This window comes from Ascidiella aspersa, chromosome 2, assembly GCF_963924565.1.
Source record: "Ascidiella aspersa chromosome 2, kaAscAspe10.2, whole genome shotgun sequence".
Taxonomy (NCBI): domain Eukaryota; kingdom Metazoa; phylum Chordata; class Ascidiacea; order Phlebobranchia; family Ascidiidae; genus Ascidiella; species Ascidiella aspersa.
The window spans coordinates 26,808,720-26,827,086 of record NC_139448.1 but is presented as its reverse complement, the minus strand read 5'-3'; the positions used below and the strand labels follow the sequence as shown (position 1 = coordinate 26,827,086).

Here is an 18,367-nt window from a genome sequence, read left to right as displayed (position 1 = left end):
GATTTCGAAAAAATCTCTGAAGCCGAACCGAACCTGAACCGGAAAAGTCAAACGGTTCGACTCCCTGCAATAAAGCAGGAAATGCATTTTAAAGTTAAACCATAGTATTCTATGGTTAAACATGCAGTTTTAAAACCAAATTGGGGCTTTCCCTTTTGTCATGTGTGGCTTAATATTGTGTGCTACAAAATTATTTGTTTTTCTGCTTGCAAGTTGCAACGTTATTCAGTGTAGGGAATTAGGGATGTGCAACCTTCCGCCCGCTACATTAATACTTAGACGAGTAGTTTAATGGCCCATATAAATAAAACTTGTTATTCGCACATTAGGTTTGTCAATTTTTTACTGAAAATTAAATTAACAGAAATACCGGGAAAAAGAACCTTAATTCTGTCAAATATGTTGTCGCTCACTACAATTGCTTTGCTAAATAACCTCAGAGTTTCCTTGGGTGTAAGGCGTAAGCATTTTTTTAATAAAATTAAGTTCACAAAATCCCCACAAATAAATTTGTACAGACAGATAAACGCTGTAAAAATTATATTTATGTTCCCAGCACTTTAGTTGAGGCGAATCTTGTTGATAAAGAAAAATTTAGCTGGTGGTTTATTTAATCCGCATGCACATATTTCACCTGCGACCTATTGTACACAGATGTTTGGTTCATAGAACAAAAGGTTGCACAGTGCATACTAGGGTTCCTCTTTTTCCTGGATTTTTCCACTCCCGGGAAACAGGATTAAAACATGAAAATTCCCGGGAATCCCGGGTTCTCGTCGAAACATTCCTGGAGAGGAACCCTAGTGCACACACCTTATGTACTGGAACTATGAGAGTAAATAAGTTCATGTATTTGTTGTCTGCTGTTTTATCAATCATTTAAAAAGAACCACAACACTGTTTATTTTATCAATCACCAAATTGACACTTTGTTATCTTGATGATATTAATATGTATTAAATTTAGATAAAATGGCAGGGTTAACGATTGAACTAAACAAAACAGTCATCTTGCAAAAGGGCGAAGTTTTTAAAGCTGTCAAATTAATTCCAAAGAAGACAATTGTCTTTGAAAAAGTGCGATTTCAACCAGACAAAGCAGCAGGTGAAAAATTTGGAACAACATTTAAAGGTATGTTGAACTGTTCAATGTGTATATTATTTGCTAATCTATTGATTGTTTTCTTTTTTAATACTGTATGTTAGCTTGCAATGGAGAACTGATTGCTTTTCAAAGACAACATATTACTTCTTCCGAATGCGAAGCAAAGATTTCTGTGACCTCCGGTGTTGATAACAGGTATACATAAATATTTTAATTTAGTTTTTATAATAAAACCTTGTTTTGCTTGTATTTTGTGTTTTGTACAGAAAAATTTTCGACAGTCATGGTGAGGCTCAAACCTTAAAACGAGAACTGATCGTTGAAATGAAAGAAAAGGGAGCCACGGGGGAACAAATTATTGAAAATCTTGTAAGCAATAGCTCCTCATTTTCTGGCAAAACTAAATATTCCCAGAACAAATATGTTAAAAAGAAGCAGAAGAAACATTTGAATTATATCATGATTCACAAGTGAGAAGTTAACAGTTGGCATAATTAAATGCCTGCAGGTTTAACAAATAAAAAATCTGTATATATTTTTTGACAACTAGTAGTTTATTTGTTATAAATGTCTGTTGTAATATTCGTGTGGTTTAAACTTGACTTACATTAATTAACTTTTTTGTCCCCGACTCATAATATAAATTAAGAGTTGTGCAAAATATAAATGTCTTTTTGGATTTTTTTATGACTTAGCTATGTAAGTTAAGACCAAATCACAATTGTTTTTTGCTTTTAGGCCAACCGCAAGATTGTTATTTAAGCTTTACCAAGGAAGGGAACCTGCAAAGATTTGCCAAATGAAATTCGAAACCATGTCGCAAATTTTACTTTCAGCAAACGTTCAATATGGAAGCAGAGTCGCTATGTTTGAAACTTGTTCTGGGGTGCTTTTAGGCATGGTTGCTGAACGTGTTGGTTGCCAGGGTAAAAATGTTTTAGAGAAAACTAAAAAAAAACACCTGTGTTTATTGTTTTGTAAAGTAATTGATTTTTGTTTGTAAATAGCATTTGAATGTACTGTGTTTGCTATTAGACGATATTCGGAAGCCAAAAGAGAATAGCAAAATATACTTTTTGTCCCAATTTTATTGTGTTAACATGTTTTCCTGAAGCATTTCAGTTTTGTAAAATATGGTTGTAGAAATATCATTGCTGAGATAAAACTTTCAAACAGACATTGTCTTAATAGACTAAAATTTTTGTTACTAAATGTTACAGGTCGTATTGTTAACCTACATGTTGGAGAGACGCCATCGAATCTGTTCGCCATGTCGCATCTAAACATGAGCGACGAGCAGTGGGCGACCATCAACTCTTTGCCAATGCACTGCCTCGGCCCATTGCTGGCAGGAAAAGCCCTGATGGAAAACGACGAAGAAAGCCCGCAGCAAACTACAACAACGACTTCCAGTCCAAGGCCTGTTAGCGACGGGGAGCCTACGTCGCTGAAACGAAAGCAACTCTCAGACGAGGAAAAACAAGCAATTCGTAGCGAGAAGCGACAGAGAAGGTTGATGCAACAGAAGAAGGCCTGGGACCTGCTGCACGCCAGACAAATGGACGCTCTGATAATAGCGAGCAGGTATATACTTGTTTAGTTTAGGGTTGTGCGACCCTTTGTTTCGCTCGGAAATTGTTTTAATAATCTCCCGGGGTCACTATCCTCGAGCAATGAAAGAGATACAATGTATGCCAGGCCCCACAGGACCGGTAAACAGTGTGTCATGCACATTTAACACTATTCCTTAAAATGTAGATTTCCATTATTGTTTAAAAATAATTTTACAATCGTAAGGTATTTTAAAACGTTTGATCGTTACTTGCTTTTCAAAAACTTGTTTCCGAAGGCCTCTTTCATCTATGTAATTTTCAAAAACCCTATACTTGTCAATAACCGTATAACCGTATTTTTTTTAAATGCCTGCTTTCTGTTAACTGCAAACTAGACCTTTTGTGCTTACTGTAGTAACACATTAGGGCGTATCTTTAGATTCATTCGAATTAAGGAACTGAGGATGCCACTTAGCGAAATATATTTTCTTTCTAAACAAAACGCCTGATCCTGTTTTTACTCATGTTTTTAACTAAGAGTTTTACTTGGTAGTGACACATGTACGTAAACTGTATATTTACTTTCGTAACGCCGACATGCTAACTAATTTAAATCCGCCTGAAAAATCGTCGTGTTGTGTTTCGCACTCATGGCAATGCTCAGACCGACGGACAGTTTCTACTTGCGTACAAACTGCGAAAAATTAACATTTATAAAAAAACATTTTTGCTTAGGTTTCACCCTTCATCGATTTTTCTTCCTCTGTTGGAAACCCTCGCTTATTCCAAGCCGTTCGTCGTATATTGCGAGTATCGCGAGCCACTCATGGAACTGTTCGTTCGTCTTTCCGTCGGCGGTTTAGCAATCAACCTAAACATATTCGACTGCTTTAGTAGAAACTACCAGGTCAGTTTTATTTATGTCGCACATTCCTATCGTTTTTCGGGATTCAACATTTTCGCCTGAAAATCAAGTATAACCACTTGCCAGTATACATTTTCACTGTGAACCAGAAAACCGAGCACCAGTGTTGTAATGACTTAAGTGCACTTAACTCACTATTTTAAATGACTTGACTTCAATTAAGTCTTTCGGACAAATTGCTTGGGTTGGAATAAAGTTGTTTCATTAGGCTTTTTATTAGGTCAGTTATCTTAATTGCACATAAAAAAATTGATTGCTATACATTGCGTTTATGATATCTTTTAATTAAGTTATTACTCATATAATCAGACAAGTTTGTCAGTTAACGTTTCATTTTTACGACAAGGATTTGACTTGAAGTTGACTTGCTCTAATTATGACGTGACTTGACTTGGGCAACCGATGACTTGGCCTTGGGCTTAAATTATTTTACGAATTGCTTGACTGGGACTTAAGTAATATCAAAATGACTTGTTTACAACAGTGCCGAGCACCGCAAGCTTATTGGTGAAATGTCACTGCTGGGTCTCGTTTGCCTGCAAGATGTTTTCTTGGTTTTAATCCAACTAAATTTATTGTTCGTATGGCATCTGCTTCAATTACTATATTTTCCGCAACACCTATCCACCCTCTTAGGTTCTACCCGAAAGAACGCACCCTCACGTGATGCTAACATCCGGCGGAGGACACATTCTTACTGGAATTAAAGTTCAGCCTGATCAAACGTGAGGCGGAAAAGCATTTGAACGACGATTCGACGACAGCTACAGCGTTTCCGTCGGGGGTCTTTCAAGATTGCGCAAAACAGAATAAATACCACCTTTTTTGATATACATAAAATAAAAACAGTGTCAAAGGGACGTTTGTTTTGTACCTTGTTTAGCTTCATTTAAATCAGGGGTTCTTAAACCTTTTTTACTGTGGACCCCTAGATTTTTTTTTGCTTTACGTGGACCACGGTAGGCAAGAACTTCAAATTTACGTCACAATACAAACAGACTTCATAAATGTGTTGATTTCGGTCAAAAAAATGTGAAAATGAAATGTAGTCTAAATACAGTCAGTAAAAACTCGTTTTGTTTTTAATTAAATTTTTTTTTTTTTGAAAAATTGATTACTTATTAAATCTACTTCAACGACCCTCTAAAACTAGTTCATGGAGAGCAGTTTAAGAACCCCCGATTTAAGTATATTGTTACTTGATCTGCCATCACAATGATTGGCGCAAAGGGTTATACCACCAAACTGATGTCATATTGTGTGAGAGTTGAAGAAGTCGTATAAAACAGTACGCGCATATAGAAAAAGACACCGATTGCATGCTTACCTGAAGCTGTTTCTGCGCGTTTAACAACATATGTAAAATAATTCTTACATGGCTAATTTAATTGAATAAAGTTTAATATTTTTTTATTACAAGACCCACTTAAAAGAAAAGATTTCGCTTCAGGTCTCAAGACTTTCTTCGGTTTAAAACGAAAATGTACATTTCATGTAGCTTTGGTATTTAGCAACTTCTTTACCAAAGTCAAACCACGTTGTGACAGTCTTGGAGCGCGAATGACACGCTTCTTAGTTCACGTAAGGTCAATATCTTCCAAGGCCCCGTTGGGCGCTACCTCCTTCTTCGACATCACGACGCCACTGCCTTTGCCAGCCACCTTCTCGGGCTGCCTCTGAGCCACGTTAAAAAGGTGGTCGTATGCGTCCTGGACGCCGCCGCCGCCGCCAGCTTCCACGTCGTGTTTCTCGGCAGTAGAGTAAGCCTCCTCCTGCTGGGGCGCGCGTTTTTCCGGCGTCACGTTCCGGCTGGAGCTTAGCGAAGGCGGCTTGAAATGCGGCGGCGAGCGGACGGGCACGTCAACCGGATTGCTCGCAGGGGGCTGCAACATGCCGATGCTGTTCATCAGGGTGTCGCGTGCGTCACGACGAGACACCATCATTTCGTCTCCCTCCTCATTTTCTTCCTCAAGGCGCCTCCGCATGAAGGCGTATGTCTCGGAGCGCGCGGTCGAGTTGCGTCTCTCCACTTTGGCCGCCGCGTCGTGGCCGCTGTGGTAGCTGAAACTGATCGATTTTTGCACGGCACGGCTTGTCGCCGCCGTTTTGGCCTTTGCGTTGTTGTTCGGCTTTTTCACGACCTGAGTGTAGCCTTTGCCCTTATTGCCGCCTGGCGACGTCCTGAGCTTGGAATACTTCTCCGGGGACGTCATTTCAGTGTAGTTTCCTGCTTACAAACAAAGTCGTTCGTGGTTCAGTGGTGTTTCTATATACGGCATACAGAACTTAATGTTCTGGTTGGGTAATATGATTTAAATTAAAGGTGTAGCCTACATATTTCATGATAAAAGTATAAAGGTTGCTTATTTTAAAAATGTACTTTAAGACGTTAATGACTCATTTTTCAAACAAAGTTACCTAATATAAAGTCAAGAGCAGTGGTTCTCAACCGGGGTGCCATTTCTAATGCTCAAGGGTGCCGAGAGACATTTGAGAATCAGAATCTTATTTTTGCTTAACTCTTACATGTTTATGTGTAAGATTAGAGTGTAATATATCCATTTATAACTTTCTTCGCTGTGCACAGTTGATGTGTGTTGTTCCAGTTCCCTTTATTGTGACATTCTAGTGATTTACCTACAGAAAAATCTTGTATGAGCGCCGCAATCTATTTGTTATTTCTGGGGGGTGCCGCAAGCCATACAAGGTTGAGAACCACTGCGGTCAGGAGCCTAGTTTAAATTTTTGATCAACGCACCTTTCCTGGTGTTGTTGATCCTCTGTGACCTGGTGGGGACCAGGTAGCCGTCGCTCTCCAGCAGCTCCATGCTCCTAGAGCGCTTGGACAGTGGCGCGTTCGGTGCCGGGCCGAGCTCGCGTGGCGGAAATCCGGAGTCGTGCCGCTGCAGCATCAGCAGCGAGTTGGTGGACCCGAACTTGCCAGGGTGCCGCAGGCCGCGCCATTCGCCGCCAGGGATCGCGACATGGCGCGTCTCGGCGTACGGGTCGATCTTTTCGTCGCGCGCTTCCTTTATGGTCGAGTAGCCGACGTCGGTGAGCGACTCGCGGCGCGACGGCAAAGGCGGCGGGATGGTCGACGTGCTGGAATGCGGCGCGCGGATGCTCCGTGCCGGCGTCACCGCAAGCACCGACGACTGGCGGCTCTGGTACGACTGGGCCGGCGATTTTTGCGAAGGCGCATAGCGGATTGTAAGGTTCTTGCCCGGCGGAAGCGCACCGGCTCCTGGTACTCCATTTGGAGTTGGAGGCAGTGGTGGGTTAGCTATGGGCTGCTGCTGGTGGTTTGTGGTAAGAGACCCTCCGGGATTGACCGGTGTTTTCGTTTGTTTCTTTCTGCTCGCGCAGCACAGGTAGGTGACGCATGACGCTCCCACCACAACGATGACCGACACCAGAGCGATTACCACGATAAGGGTCAATAAGTCGCTGGGCGTCGTTGTTGGCGGGCAACTGCACGAGTTTGTTTCCAACACTTCGCCTGTGCACTTTCCGGCTGTATAAATTATGATTTATAAGTGTGTTAGACGTGGTTTGTTTGCCTTTGATGTAGTCATATGTCAAAATACATTCAGCTTTAAACAATTCAAAAAGCGAAAAAAGATCTATTTGCCTTGTAATAAGTTTTATGATTCACGTTCGTGAATAATTGATTGAAGTGGACACTTAAAATATTTATTTTAGAATTAGACAATTATATTTAGAATTAGAAAATTACGGCAACCAACAAAAATAATGTAAAATATCGCAAAACAACGTTGTTCAGGACAAGCCATTGGCCGAAACTCGCGACTAGTATAATGGCCGAAAATTCATTTTTATTAGGTATATTCTAATTGCTTACCTGTGTGATCGCCGGACACTGTTCGAAAAGTGACGCACTTTCTTGTTCTTGTAATGGCAGTATTTTCCTGTTTCAGGCAATCACAAGTAGTCCAAGCGCCCCATGGAGTCCAAAAATAGCAGTTTGCCTGTTAATATGACAAATATGGGAATGATGTAGCTACAAAGATTGGATGCAGGGCAATTTTTTGATTGTTTTCTTTGTGGCCTGAGCGCTGCGAAAGCATATAGCAATATTGAAAAATAAAGTTTAAAGCCCTTTTTTAGTATAGTATGCCATTTTTTGAATTAAAATGGATAAATGCAACACTTTTCTTGTTTTGAGCAAAATAAGAACGTTTTGTTGCAGGAAGTTAAGGCAAAACCACCTTTTGGCTCTGCAAGAATTATTATCCTGGGGGCAATTCGCCCTGCAGGTAGATTCATCCAGCTGAAGTAAAGGTATTGTGACAGTTATCCTCCAGTTGTCATCTTTAATTAACCGCTTTACGAAAGACTTACATTTGTTGTCTATATGAGTTGCTTTACCTCATCCAAGCCACCACTTGCGCAATCTTCTATTCCGTCGCAAACCTTCGACATATCAACTGTTACTGCGGGCGAAATGCTGCAAGCAAAAGTTTGCAGCGTGGGAAGGCAGTTCAATTCGTCTGTGCCATCCAGACAATCCTTTTTTCCGTCGCAAATCTAAAGGCAAAAATCTCTTGTTGTTGAGTCAGGATATCTCCATAATGTGCTTTTTTGGAATATAACTCTGGCGGCAACATTTCGTTGTAGATCCGAACGATGCTTTGTTATATTTCATACTCTGTTAATACGTTTGAGATATAGAATTATCCAACATTTTTAAAGACGATCGTTTGAACATGACCATTTTCAGTTAACTCAGTAAAGTAGGCCTATCCAATGTTCAATTTAATTACTTTTAAGCATATAACATTAGACGTTTGTTAAAATTTAATGTAATAATTATTCAAATCCAGTTAAGTTTTATGTCTGGTTTTGTTATTTCAAAGTGACACGTACGATGCAGTCAAACTTTCCGCGACCGTTTAATGCTACATTTCACAAAAAAATATGCAACAACGACTTTACATACTCGTACGAAATCACTAAACAAACCATAGACTTGTCGATACACTGCGGTAGATTAGTGCAGAGAAATCCTGTGCACTTGCCAAGGTAATACGAACAACCGGTTTCATCCAAACCATCGAAGCAATCCTTTTGACCGTCACAAAACTGCCGAGAATAGAAAGAGCATTTTTGCAGAACTTTCGCCATTTTAAGGTATTCTATTCATTTGTCAAACATTCTGTCTTTCTATTAAAAGACAAATAATTGAAGCGCGACACCGTGGTATTCTAAATAGTAAAAAGTCATTTATTCTGGACAAACAACAAAGATGAAATTAGGATCGCACTTCGTAGTAGGTTTGTTTAAAATAATTTCCATCGAAATCGAAATAAAATGCAAGTATCATCCCTGTACTTTGAAGCTTGATTACATTCTCGTTCATCAAATAAATGTTTTACCACTGGCAACTGGGTGAAGCATTAGCCCATATCAAATGTGTCAACAAGCCAAAACGGTTCGTTGCCTAACGAAATCTTATCAAATAGTTCAGCTTGTTAGTTGTAACGTTGTTAAAATATTTGAGTTGTCTTACTTTGCTCATTAAAAAACATTGCGGAAAGTCGGTTCCGTTGCATGAAAACTGATCGAGTTCACAATCTTTGCTAACTTTACACGAAACGTTGTAAATCTCGTCGGTGCCATCTCCACAGTCGTTCACGCTGTTGCACGATTGTTCAGTGCAGTATTGATTGCCTAAAAATATAAAAAATGTCAATGGCCAGGTTGCAAATACCTTTTTAGTTCGTATATATCGTGGTGAGCGAGGTCATTCAATTGAGTTTGAGTGTTGGATAATATTTTTTTAAGTAGAGGCAAGTTTCTACGCAGATTCTGACAACGTAAAAGGGAGAGGACTCAAATGATGAGAACAACAATACGTTGCATTGTAATAATATAGTAAATTACAATGACATAATTTGTAGACATATATTAGAAGCGTTTCAGCTAAGAAAATAAAAATAAAACATATATTGGTTTGTACAACAAGCATGATGGCCTGAATTGCTGACACTTAATGTGTAATTGCTAATGCTATAACTTTTAAATGTATTAAAATATTTTGCAGCATTCCGATGGCATTTCGCGCAAAAAAACCTTTCGTCTTAGGCGATGAACTTTGAAAACATTACATGACGCCAAAACATCTGTTTAATACAAAAGTGATTTTAGTTTTTGGTGCATAGAAGGTCCATTTGTATAGTTAGCTCACAAATTGATCAAAGACAAACAAGAATATCCTGTTTAATATGCCTCAAACAAATTAAAAACTTACTGTGATAGAGCACTATCGCTTTGTAAGATCTTAATTTTTAAAAGAAGCATAATGGTTTGAGGTGGTTGTTAGACGTAGCCTAGTAAGAATACCAAAGCTAATACAGAAGTGGGTATCATTTTAATGTTGAAAATGAAACAAAATAAAGATATATTTGAAACGTTTAAAATGCTACCTCTTTCTGTATGGGCTTCGGTATTCTAACAACATCTCGATTTTTCTTATTTAATTTTTTATTCGTAAACCTTTACGACCACAGTCAAAATATAATAAACGATAATATGATTTAGGTTTATGTTGTATCAAGTTTTGGTCTTACCGTTTTTGCACGAAAAAGGGTTCACACACTCGGAACAAACCTGCTGAAATCCTCCGGAGCAACATTTCTCATTGGACGGAGAAGCCCTAAAAGAACAGTCGTTAATGTACCTACTTTTTTGGTAAGGGGTCGCTGTCCTTTACTCTTAAGTTCTGCTATTTTTAGGATATTTTTGAACTGAAATGTTTACCTGTCTGTAAATAATTTCGTTGAATTATTGCAGCTCACGCACGACGAGCGACTGTCGTTGTATTGCATCAAAGTACCACTTGATGTGGAAGAACTAACATTGCACCTGCGCAAAAACATCAAAAAAATAAAGTGCTGTGGAAAAAAGGTAGAAAATAATGACAGAATGTGAATTTCGATGACCTTACTTCGGTAATGGGGTATGCAGTAATTTAAAAAAACATTTATAATGCTTGTTGCATATTGATTAAAATTCATAGTTTAGTAAAACGATTAGTTTGATCAAAACTAGAAATTTATATTAAATTATTATTCTACAGACAAATATATATTTTAACGAATATGCTACAGTCCAGGGGTCGGCAACCCCTGGCACGCGTGCCCAGGGTTTTTTTTAAGGTTTGGTTTGGGTGACCGCTAATTAGTTTTAAGAGACCGCAAGTGTTTCATTTAAATACCAAAAATTTGCAAGTCCAAAATTTTGGAAACCGCTGGAGAAATTTGGGGGACCGTTTCGGTCCCCCAAAAAATATAGTCCAATGGTTCAGGCCGCAGAGGTCGGCAACCTTTTTAAGTTTGCACAACTTTGATTAGAGAGTTCCGTTGATAGAATAGGGTATTTTGGATATAAAGAGATTCGCGCGAAACGCCGAAAATTTGCTACTATTTGTAATAAAGAAGAAAATATAAAGTAAGGAAAGCGGTCGTGGCCGCTTTCAATTGTATTCAGATCATGCTGTGAAATAATAGCATATATTTATCTGCGAGCAAGATTTTTTCATCAAAAGAGCAATATAGCGCCACAAAAAGAGACATATATGGCTCACAAACTATTAGTTCCCGACCCCTAGATCAGTTGGTGGGATTGCCGCTTATATTTTGCTAAAGAAAACCTCAAGTTAAAAGCACGAAATAAACTCTACACTGGTCAGTGGTCAGTACTATAGACGGAACAAAAGCACGCGCCAGCCAAACATTGGTGTTTATGCCGTTTGTTTCACCATCCTTGCAGACCCCTTTTGTAACACTCGATAACATCACAAAAGACGTTTTCCCCACTTAACTATAACTTAAATAAAAATAAATAAAAATTAGTCTCCTGAAAGATGCGTTAATCTTGATAGATTAGTTTAGATTTAGATTTTGGAGGAAATTTACGTGTACTCAAATTTATCTTGGTACATCATAAGCGCATATTATTTTTATTAGGATCAAAACGTCGTAATGACGAAATTGGAGGATTAAACTTAAATCGTGCATCATTATTTTGGACGTTATTCAGACATCCTTGCCGAATTTTGAAACAATTCACCATGAAATGATTTTGCCCATTTAAATAAGATTATAAATGGTTTATGTGTAATACACTAAAATTAAAGAGGCTTACGGTTGGAAGCCAGTGGTATAGCCCACTTCTATAAATATTTTCTGGAATACATTTCAAGCAATGGGAAAGGTTCAATTTTCATTTACAACACACAAGCGTAGCTAGAGAAGATAGATAAAAATTAATTGATAATCCGAATAACGTACCACCGTTGAAGCGATATCAGTCCGCCGACCAGCATATATTCCGAGAAGGCGACAAATACCACCAGGAAGGCAACTGTAGTTTTAAAACTTGTAAACATCCTTGTTGCCTCAATAACAGCTTTCGTACTTTCTTAAATCTTTTTCAGATTTCTTTTTTCAGTGTTTTTTTGTTTCAGCTGACCATAATTACTTCCCTGCCTATTGATTTGAGATAAATGAATAAACAATCCACGATCCGAAGCTCGGTGATTTATTCGTACGCGTCGTAAAGAAACGTCACATCCGGATTTTACAAACATGGATACAAGGTACAGTTCACCATGGATTAATCATAACAAGAGCGTCACCACTACGATACAGCGCATACTTCGCGCAAATGAAACCCGTTTCACTGTTGTAATGTTAAATCACATGGGTAGTCTATAAAACGTTAACCCATGCCAAGAAATGGCTTGAAAATATATTGGTTGGAGGTAAGGCCAACATAACAATTTTGATAGAACTTTGTAAAATTTCCAAACCTAACTTTATTAGGTAATTCTCCGATATGGATCGAAAAAGATTACACAGGATAAAATAGCTTTATTTACACATTGAAATTTCTCCAGAGATCACACATCTAATCCAATTATTGTATCTGAGTAGAATACCAAGCTATAATTAATCGTCAAATTTTATAATGTTTAAACAAGTTTTTTTTTTATTATATGAAATCTAACCTGACGACCTTGGTATATATTCCTGGCCTTTTTCCACAGTCATCGCCCCAACTTACAATTCCCCACAAATAAAATTTATTCTCAGAATCAAGACACACAAGGGGGCTTCCTGAATCTCCCTTTAATCAAATATTTTTTTGTGTAGTTTCTTCCTTTTTTGGAATGTTACGCAATTTCGAATACTTATTATGGTGTGTTCGTTGTTAAAGTTGCTAAAAAATGGCTTATAGAATTCGATTGAATTTACCTTGCAACTGTCGATAGGCTTGTTGTAATAACCGGCGCATTGCATGTTTCTGGTAAGTTTCGTTCCCAGGAGAGTATCTTTCTTGCATTCGTTAAACGAAAGCAACGGAACTTCAGCATATTCCAGTCTTGTGCTGTCTCCTTTACAAAACATGTCTTAATAAAGAACGTTGCTTATCGTTAGACCTATATAATGTTTAGTTTTTTTAACATGTAGTACATCATATTGCCGAATTAATAATTCGGTAAAAAAAATTAATACAAGATATTATTATTTTTTATTTCTTTAAAATGTTTTATTTGAACGTAATAAGAATATCGAAGCCCATACAGAAGTAGGTATCATTTTGAACGTTTCGAATAACTCTTTATTCATTTTCAACATAACATAAAATAAAGAGTTATTCGAAACGTTCAAAATGATACCTACTTCTGTATAGGCTTTGATATTCTTATTACGTCTTACTACAACCTCCAACCATTATGCTCCAAAGTTTTATTTGAAGATTATTAAAAAACTACAGAGTTACCTAAATAGTTTCGTTGAAATCCCGATACAATACACTTATGTGTAGTAGAAAATTGATAAGGAGATGAAGGCAAGCAAGCCAGATGGGCATATGAGCCAACCTGCCATAGAGAAACTGCATAAAAACTTCGGTCGGCATACTGCAACTTTATTGAATAAAAGACTCACCATTTTTATGTCTTCTGCCAATTTAATGAGGGCAATGTCATTATCCAAGAAACGTTTTCTATACAACGGGTGAAAAATCACATCCTCTATTAAAAGTTCCTAAATAATTGCATTAAATTGAAACTTTCATGTTTATGTTAGGCATCTAAAAATGAAGCCTTTCGCTTAACAACGCCTTAAATACCTGTTCAGCGATATCGTTGTACGGAGCCTTCACCAAGTATTGCGAAAATGCTGATCTATGAAGCATAAAGTTGATAATAAAAGTATTTTGTATTATGCTGTATTTGATCAGTTATACTTTTTGAAGCAATGTGCAGCCGTTACCACGTAGCGTGAAGATACTATAGATCCCCCGCAATCGACGATTTTACTTCGTTTGTGCACCAAAGCAACCTGAAATTAGTAATAAAACATAAAATAGCAAACGCATTGCTTTCAAAAAAATTATCTTTTGACGTAAGATTAACGAATGGATGTACGTCCGATTGTCCGTAAACATGGTTTTATGTCCATAACCTGCCAAGGTATAGTTTTCCATTCTGTGCCTCGTCCCCCGATTATCTTTCTGTGCTTTTGGAGATGGTTTGTTCCACAGCTATCCAATTGGGAAGCGAAGCTTTCTAAAATGCAAGTTCCGATTGTCACACAAAGTGTATGCTACCAGTACCTTTTACTTTTCTACCTTGACTGTGATTTATCAAAAAAAAGCAAAACCCCAATTTTTAATCATTTTACCCAACCATTAACAATGCTGAAATATTGTACATTGCTCTCTATGTTTGTAACGTATGTCGATAAAAAGGCAGTATTGGTCCTTTTTGACGACGCAGTTTGGCAGCTTTAATAAACTACGTCAGTTTCTTTTCAAATTATTAAAACTCCGTTTTCCGTTCCCCTCTTATATTTGTCTTCAGACATGCATATTGGCAAACCTTGTTTGCATCGCCTGACGTTGCAATATTCATAACTTTGGACGCCGGTGTAACACCAGACCCCGTTTTCATCATTGTCTGGACTGCGACAAAAGTTGTGGTCGCCGAGACCCAACTTTGGTTCGCGCCAGTTGTATGCAGCTGCAAATTAATATAGGTAAAACAATTAGTGTTCTATTTATTTTTCTATGTAGATAAACGCTAAATATATTTTTCAAGCTAATTGCGAGAAAGACGGCTTTCCCTTTAAGTCCGCTGATAGAACTTGCGTGCTATTAAATATTTGCAAGGATTTTGAAAGTTTCCGTGTCGTCTATTTTGAGGTGATATTCAAAGTATTTCGTTTGAAGTAACTTACCATCCAAAATAGAAGAAAATACATAAAATACAAAAAATTCGATGACTTGCGAAATTACAGTTAAAAGTAAAAGATATATACTCACAGTACTTCCAGTTTAAACAGCTTTTCCCGCTAACCGTCGAATTCACTAAACCACGGTAACGCTTCGGCATAGTCGGCGTAAAACACGAAGGGCAATCCGCATACAAAGTATTTTCTCCGAATTTGCCTACCGAACAAACCAATGATGAGCTTGCGTTTCGCGCGCATTCGTGATGTAATGTGTTGTTCCAAAGAAACGGAAATCGACAAGGAGCACTTTCGGACGAGTAAGGAGGTAGACGCTCGAAGTAGGAAGTATCGCGGCTGTGGACTGACCGGGAACAGTCCACAAATTCCTGCCTTGCCGTGTTTGAATTTCTGTCCGACACGAAACACACGTTTTGAAGATGATCGTGCGTAAACGAAGCGCACCTGTGTAAAAAAAGATGTCGATTTTTAGGGCAGTGTCCTCCTTCTTCTGATGACTATATGCACTAAAATTGAAACTTTCCGTTTAACATGTATCTAACGAGGTCTACTAAGAGTAATCTTCCTATTGGTAATGTGGCCAGACATGGAGACGTGGAAGGGAACTTTTTTTGAATTACATTTCAAAAGAAGGGGAATGGCAAATATTCTAGTGGTAATATTGGTATTTTTTAGCATAGATTGATGGTATTTAGACTGTAAAATATACTTATACTTCGTTCCCACTAAAGAGTATTAATTAAAATGCTTTGTTTAGACGAAATCACACAAATTTCCCCTGGACAAAATAACATTTTTTCGTAAGACCCGAAGTAAATTAGAACTACCGTACAGTTAAACCACACAAGTCATTCTTAAACAAGATTAAAATTTAATTAGGCATATTTTGCTCAAATTTTCTAAATTAGCCAACTACAGAATTATCTAGTTGGGAAGTGTTAAGGTGACAAGCTGCCACAAAAGGTGTTACGAAAACTAGTAAACGAGGATTTAAATCGGAATGGTGACATTAAATTGTGGTACCGGTACCGTGTTTATTATAACAAACCATTTGTTCCACCAGCGCCAAGTTACATTAAACTTTTACGGTAACGAAATTCTCATAAAAATTTCATAGAAATTATAAACAAGACAACAAACCTTCCTACTCTAGTGAGTCAAATACATCAGTGCTTGTCAACCTTTTTCGGAATGGTACACCCTTTTTACGTTTACTCAAAACTTACACACCCCAGTCCACGCAATACACCTAATCTGTAGTAATCCTAATCGGAATAAATATAAACAGGGCTGCAAAGCCTAATGCGATGATTGTTGCTGATTTTTTTCAGTTAGTTGTGCTATAAGCGTATAAACATCCTTAATAGAATTTCTTATTTGGTTTTAATTTCAACAAGAGCAGAACATCTTTGCTCGCAAAGGTATGTCGTGGGCATGCGAACAAGGACGGAAATCGCCTTTTCACTGAGATTTCGGTATGTATGTTGAGAAGTGATACCCAAAAATCCCTATAGTTTTTAAACTGTTTAAACTCTACCTTTTGAACCAAATATGATCGTAGTTCAATAAGTTCACTGGTTAAGTAGCCAAAGTTACTCTTCCAAATGCAGCCTGCGGAACCAAAATATGTAGCCGGCCCGTGGTGCAATTTAGTTTTTGACCCGAACCAAAAAACATTCTGTTGCAGGCTTTCGAAATTGCTTCAGTGCATCGTTGCAACCATATTTTGCTCTTAACTAGTGTGTTACAAACTTTTAATTCAGATATCCTTAAGTTACTATTTTGTGCTGTCAAACCTTAAATGTGTACAGCAAAAACTGCGGACGCTTACTTTAACATCGTTTATGTCGAATATAGCCACAAAGTCACGTCAAAACAACAGGACAAACTGGTCGCACGATAACATAATGTGACTATTACCTCACAATGGTCAGCGAGAGGCGGCAAAGTAACGCAACTGCTATCAGATATCTATTCATCGGCGTATTGTCATGCGTTATCTGGTACACCCCTGTACACCCCATCAAAGTGGTACACCCTTAAATAATTATGGTACACCCTGGGGTGTACGATACACCCGATTGAAAAGCACTGAAATACGTCATTAATACCAGGTAGGCTCTCTGCAATAATTACCTCTCTGTTTCACAAAACTTGTAACACTGATATAGCGATTGATTGATTCGAATTGCAACCAAATAATAGGCGGTAAGACATGAGCCATTTAGTCTTGCGAAGTTGGCAAAATCTAAAAAAAAGTTGTTTATATCTCGTACCGTACACTAAATGTGCGAATATATTTAAAAAAGACTAATATATTTTTTACCTTCGGATGCGTCGCACCACAAAATTAAACACGATACACATAAAATAAACTGCAAGTCTTTTTGCAAAACAACCATCGCGCTTCACGTTTTGAAACGAATATACGCAAATGTTGTAGCGGCAATAAAAACGTGGACTTGACCAGTACAAGCAGCCGAAATTGGTCGCTAACCAACATCGTTGACAGTTTAGCTTTTTTTCTTTGACATGTCCTAAATCAGTGCTCCGCAAACTTCTCTTTTAACGTTTAAACAAGACTAAAAATATCTGCGGCATATCTTACTATTGGTTCGCAACAATGTGTCAACAAATTTTGGTCCGCAAATCTATTTGACTATCATATATCGCGGTTCTAAAACATCTAGGGTGAATAAAATGGTTTTTGAGCCACCGTCTTGCACAGTTAAAACGACAAAAATATCAAATGTTTTTGAAAGGGTTTTCCTGAACTGTGTTTTCTTGATGAAATCCAATAACAGTGCTTGCGCGTTTGTGAGTATTTACGCATTCTAATGTGTTTTATTATTTCTCGAATTTATGTTCTTTAGCGTGGAAATTGCTTCGATTATGGCTCGCAGTACGAAACATCGGACTTCAGGAACCTCTAACAAAACACATTTAAATAATAATATCCCGAAATTATCACTTATTTTACCCCTGATTTGCGTTGTTGATTTATCTTACATGTGATGGTGTTTGTAAGTTTCCGACAATTTATAATAGCGCGTATTTGATGGTGGTTTCGATAAATGTTATGCGAAGCCGCTAATTTAGAGTCTGTTCAGATGAACTTACAAATTTGGCTGTTTCAAACAGGGAGTCGAACCGTTTGACTTTTCCGGTCGGGTTCAAGGATTTTTTCTGAATTCGGTTCAGTTCCGGTTTTGGTTTCGAGCAATTTAAAAGTTCCGGTTCAGCTCCGGTTCGACCGTCGTTATTTTAAAACTGGTCTTTAAATTTCCGGTTTGGATATAATACAAATTACGTTAAATCTAAAAATGTGTGAATTTTTGAATTGTAGCTCATTGAATCTAAGTTACGGGACGTATTAAAAAGACAGCAACTCATAATTCAAATATCTGAAAAATAAAAATTCCACGATTTATTTATTAATATTCATATTGTTTTCATAAAATATCAAACATGGCGTAACTTTGACTCTGTCAAAGTTGTGGCGTCAT

The 18,367-nt window shown here is 37.8% G+C and overlaps 2 protein-coding genes across 2 annotated transcripts; one reads left to right on the top strand and one right to left on the bottom strand.

The window, feature by feature from the left end:
- Positions 1–971: 971 nt before the first annotated feature.
- LOC146164593 (tRNA (adenine(58)-N(1))-methyltransferase non-catalytic subunit TRM6-like) lies at positions 972–4,391 on the top strand. The gene is made up of 7 exons (XM_083382460.1): positions 972–1,131; positions 1,206–1,299; positions 1,371–1,574; positions 1,843–2,030; positions 2,325–2,688; positions 3,393–3,564; positions 4,219–4,391. The coding sequence occupies exons 1-7, from the start codon at positions 972–974 to the stop codon at positions 4,309–4,311; spliced, it is 1,275 nt and encodes a 424-aa protein (XP_083238586.1). The 3' UTR covers positions 4,312–4,391.
- Positions 4,392–5,159: 768 nt separating this feature from the next.
- LOC146164592 (uncharacterized) lies at positions 5,160–17,694 on the bottom strand. Its single transcript, XM_083380762.1, has 18 exons — positions 17,691–17,694; positions 16,998–17,109; positions 14,935–15,305; positions 14,492–14,632; positions 14,076–14,179; positions 13,858–13,952; positions 13,732–13,795; positions 13,553–13,655; positions 12,861–13,000; positions 12,614–12,732; positions 10,363–10,467; positions 10,173–10,258; positions 9,113–9,273; positions 8,566–8,685; positions 7,972–8,130; positions 7,445–7,571; positions 6,341–7,096; positions 5,160–5,809 (listed from the first exon to the last, which is right to left on the bottom strand). The coding sequence occupies exons 1-18, from the start codon at positions 17,692–17,694 to the stop codon at positions 5,160–5,162; spliced, it is 3,417 nt and encodes a 1,138-aa protein (XP_083236888.1).
- Positions 17,695–18,367: the final 673 nt, after the last annotated feature.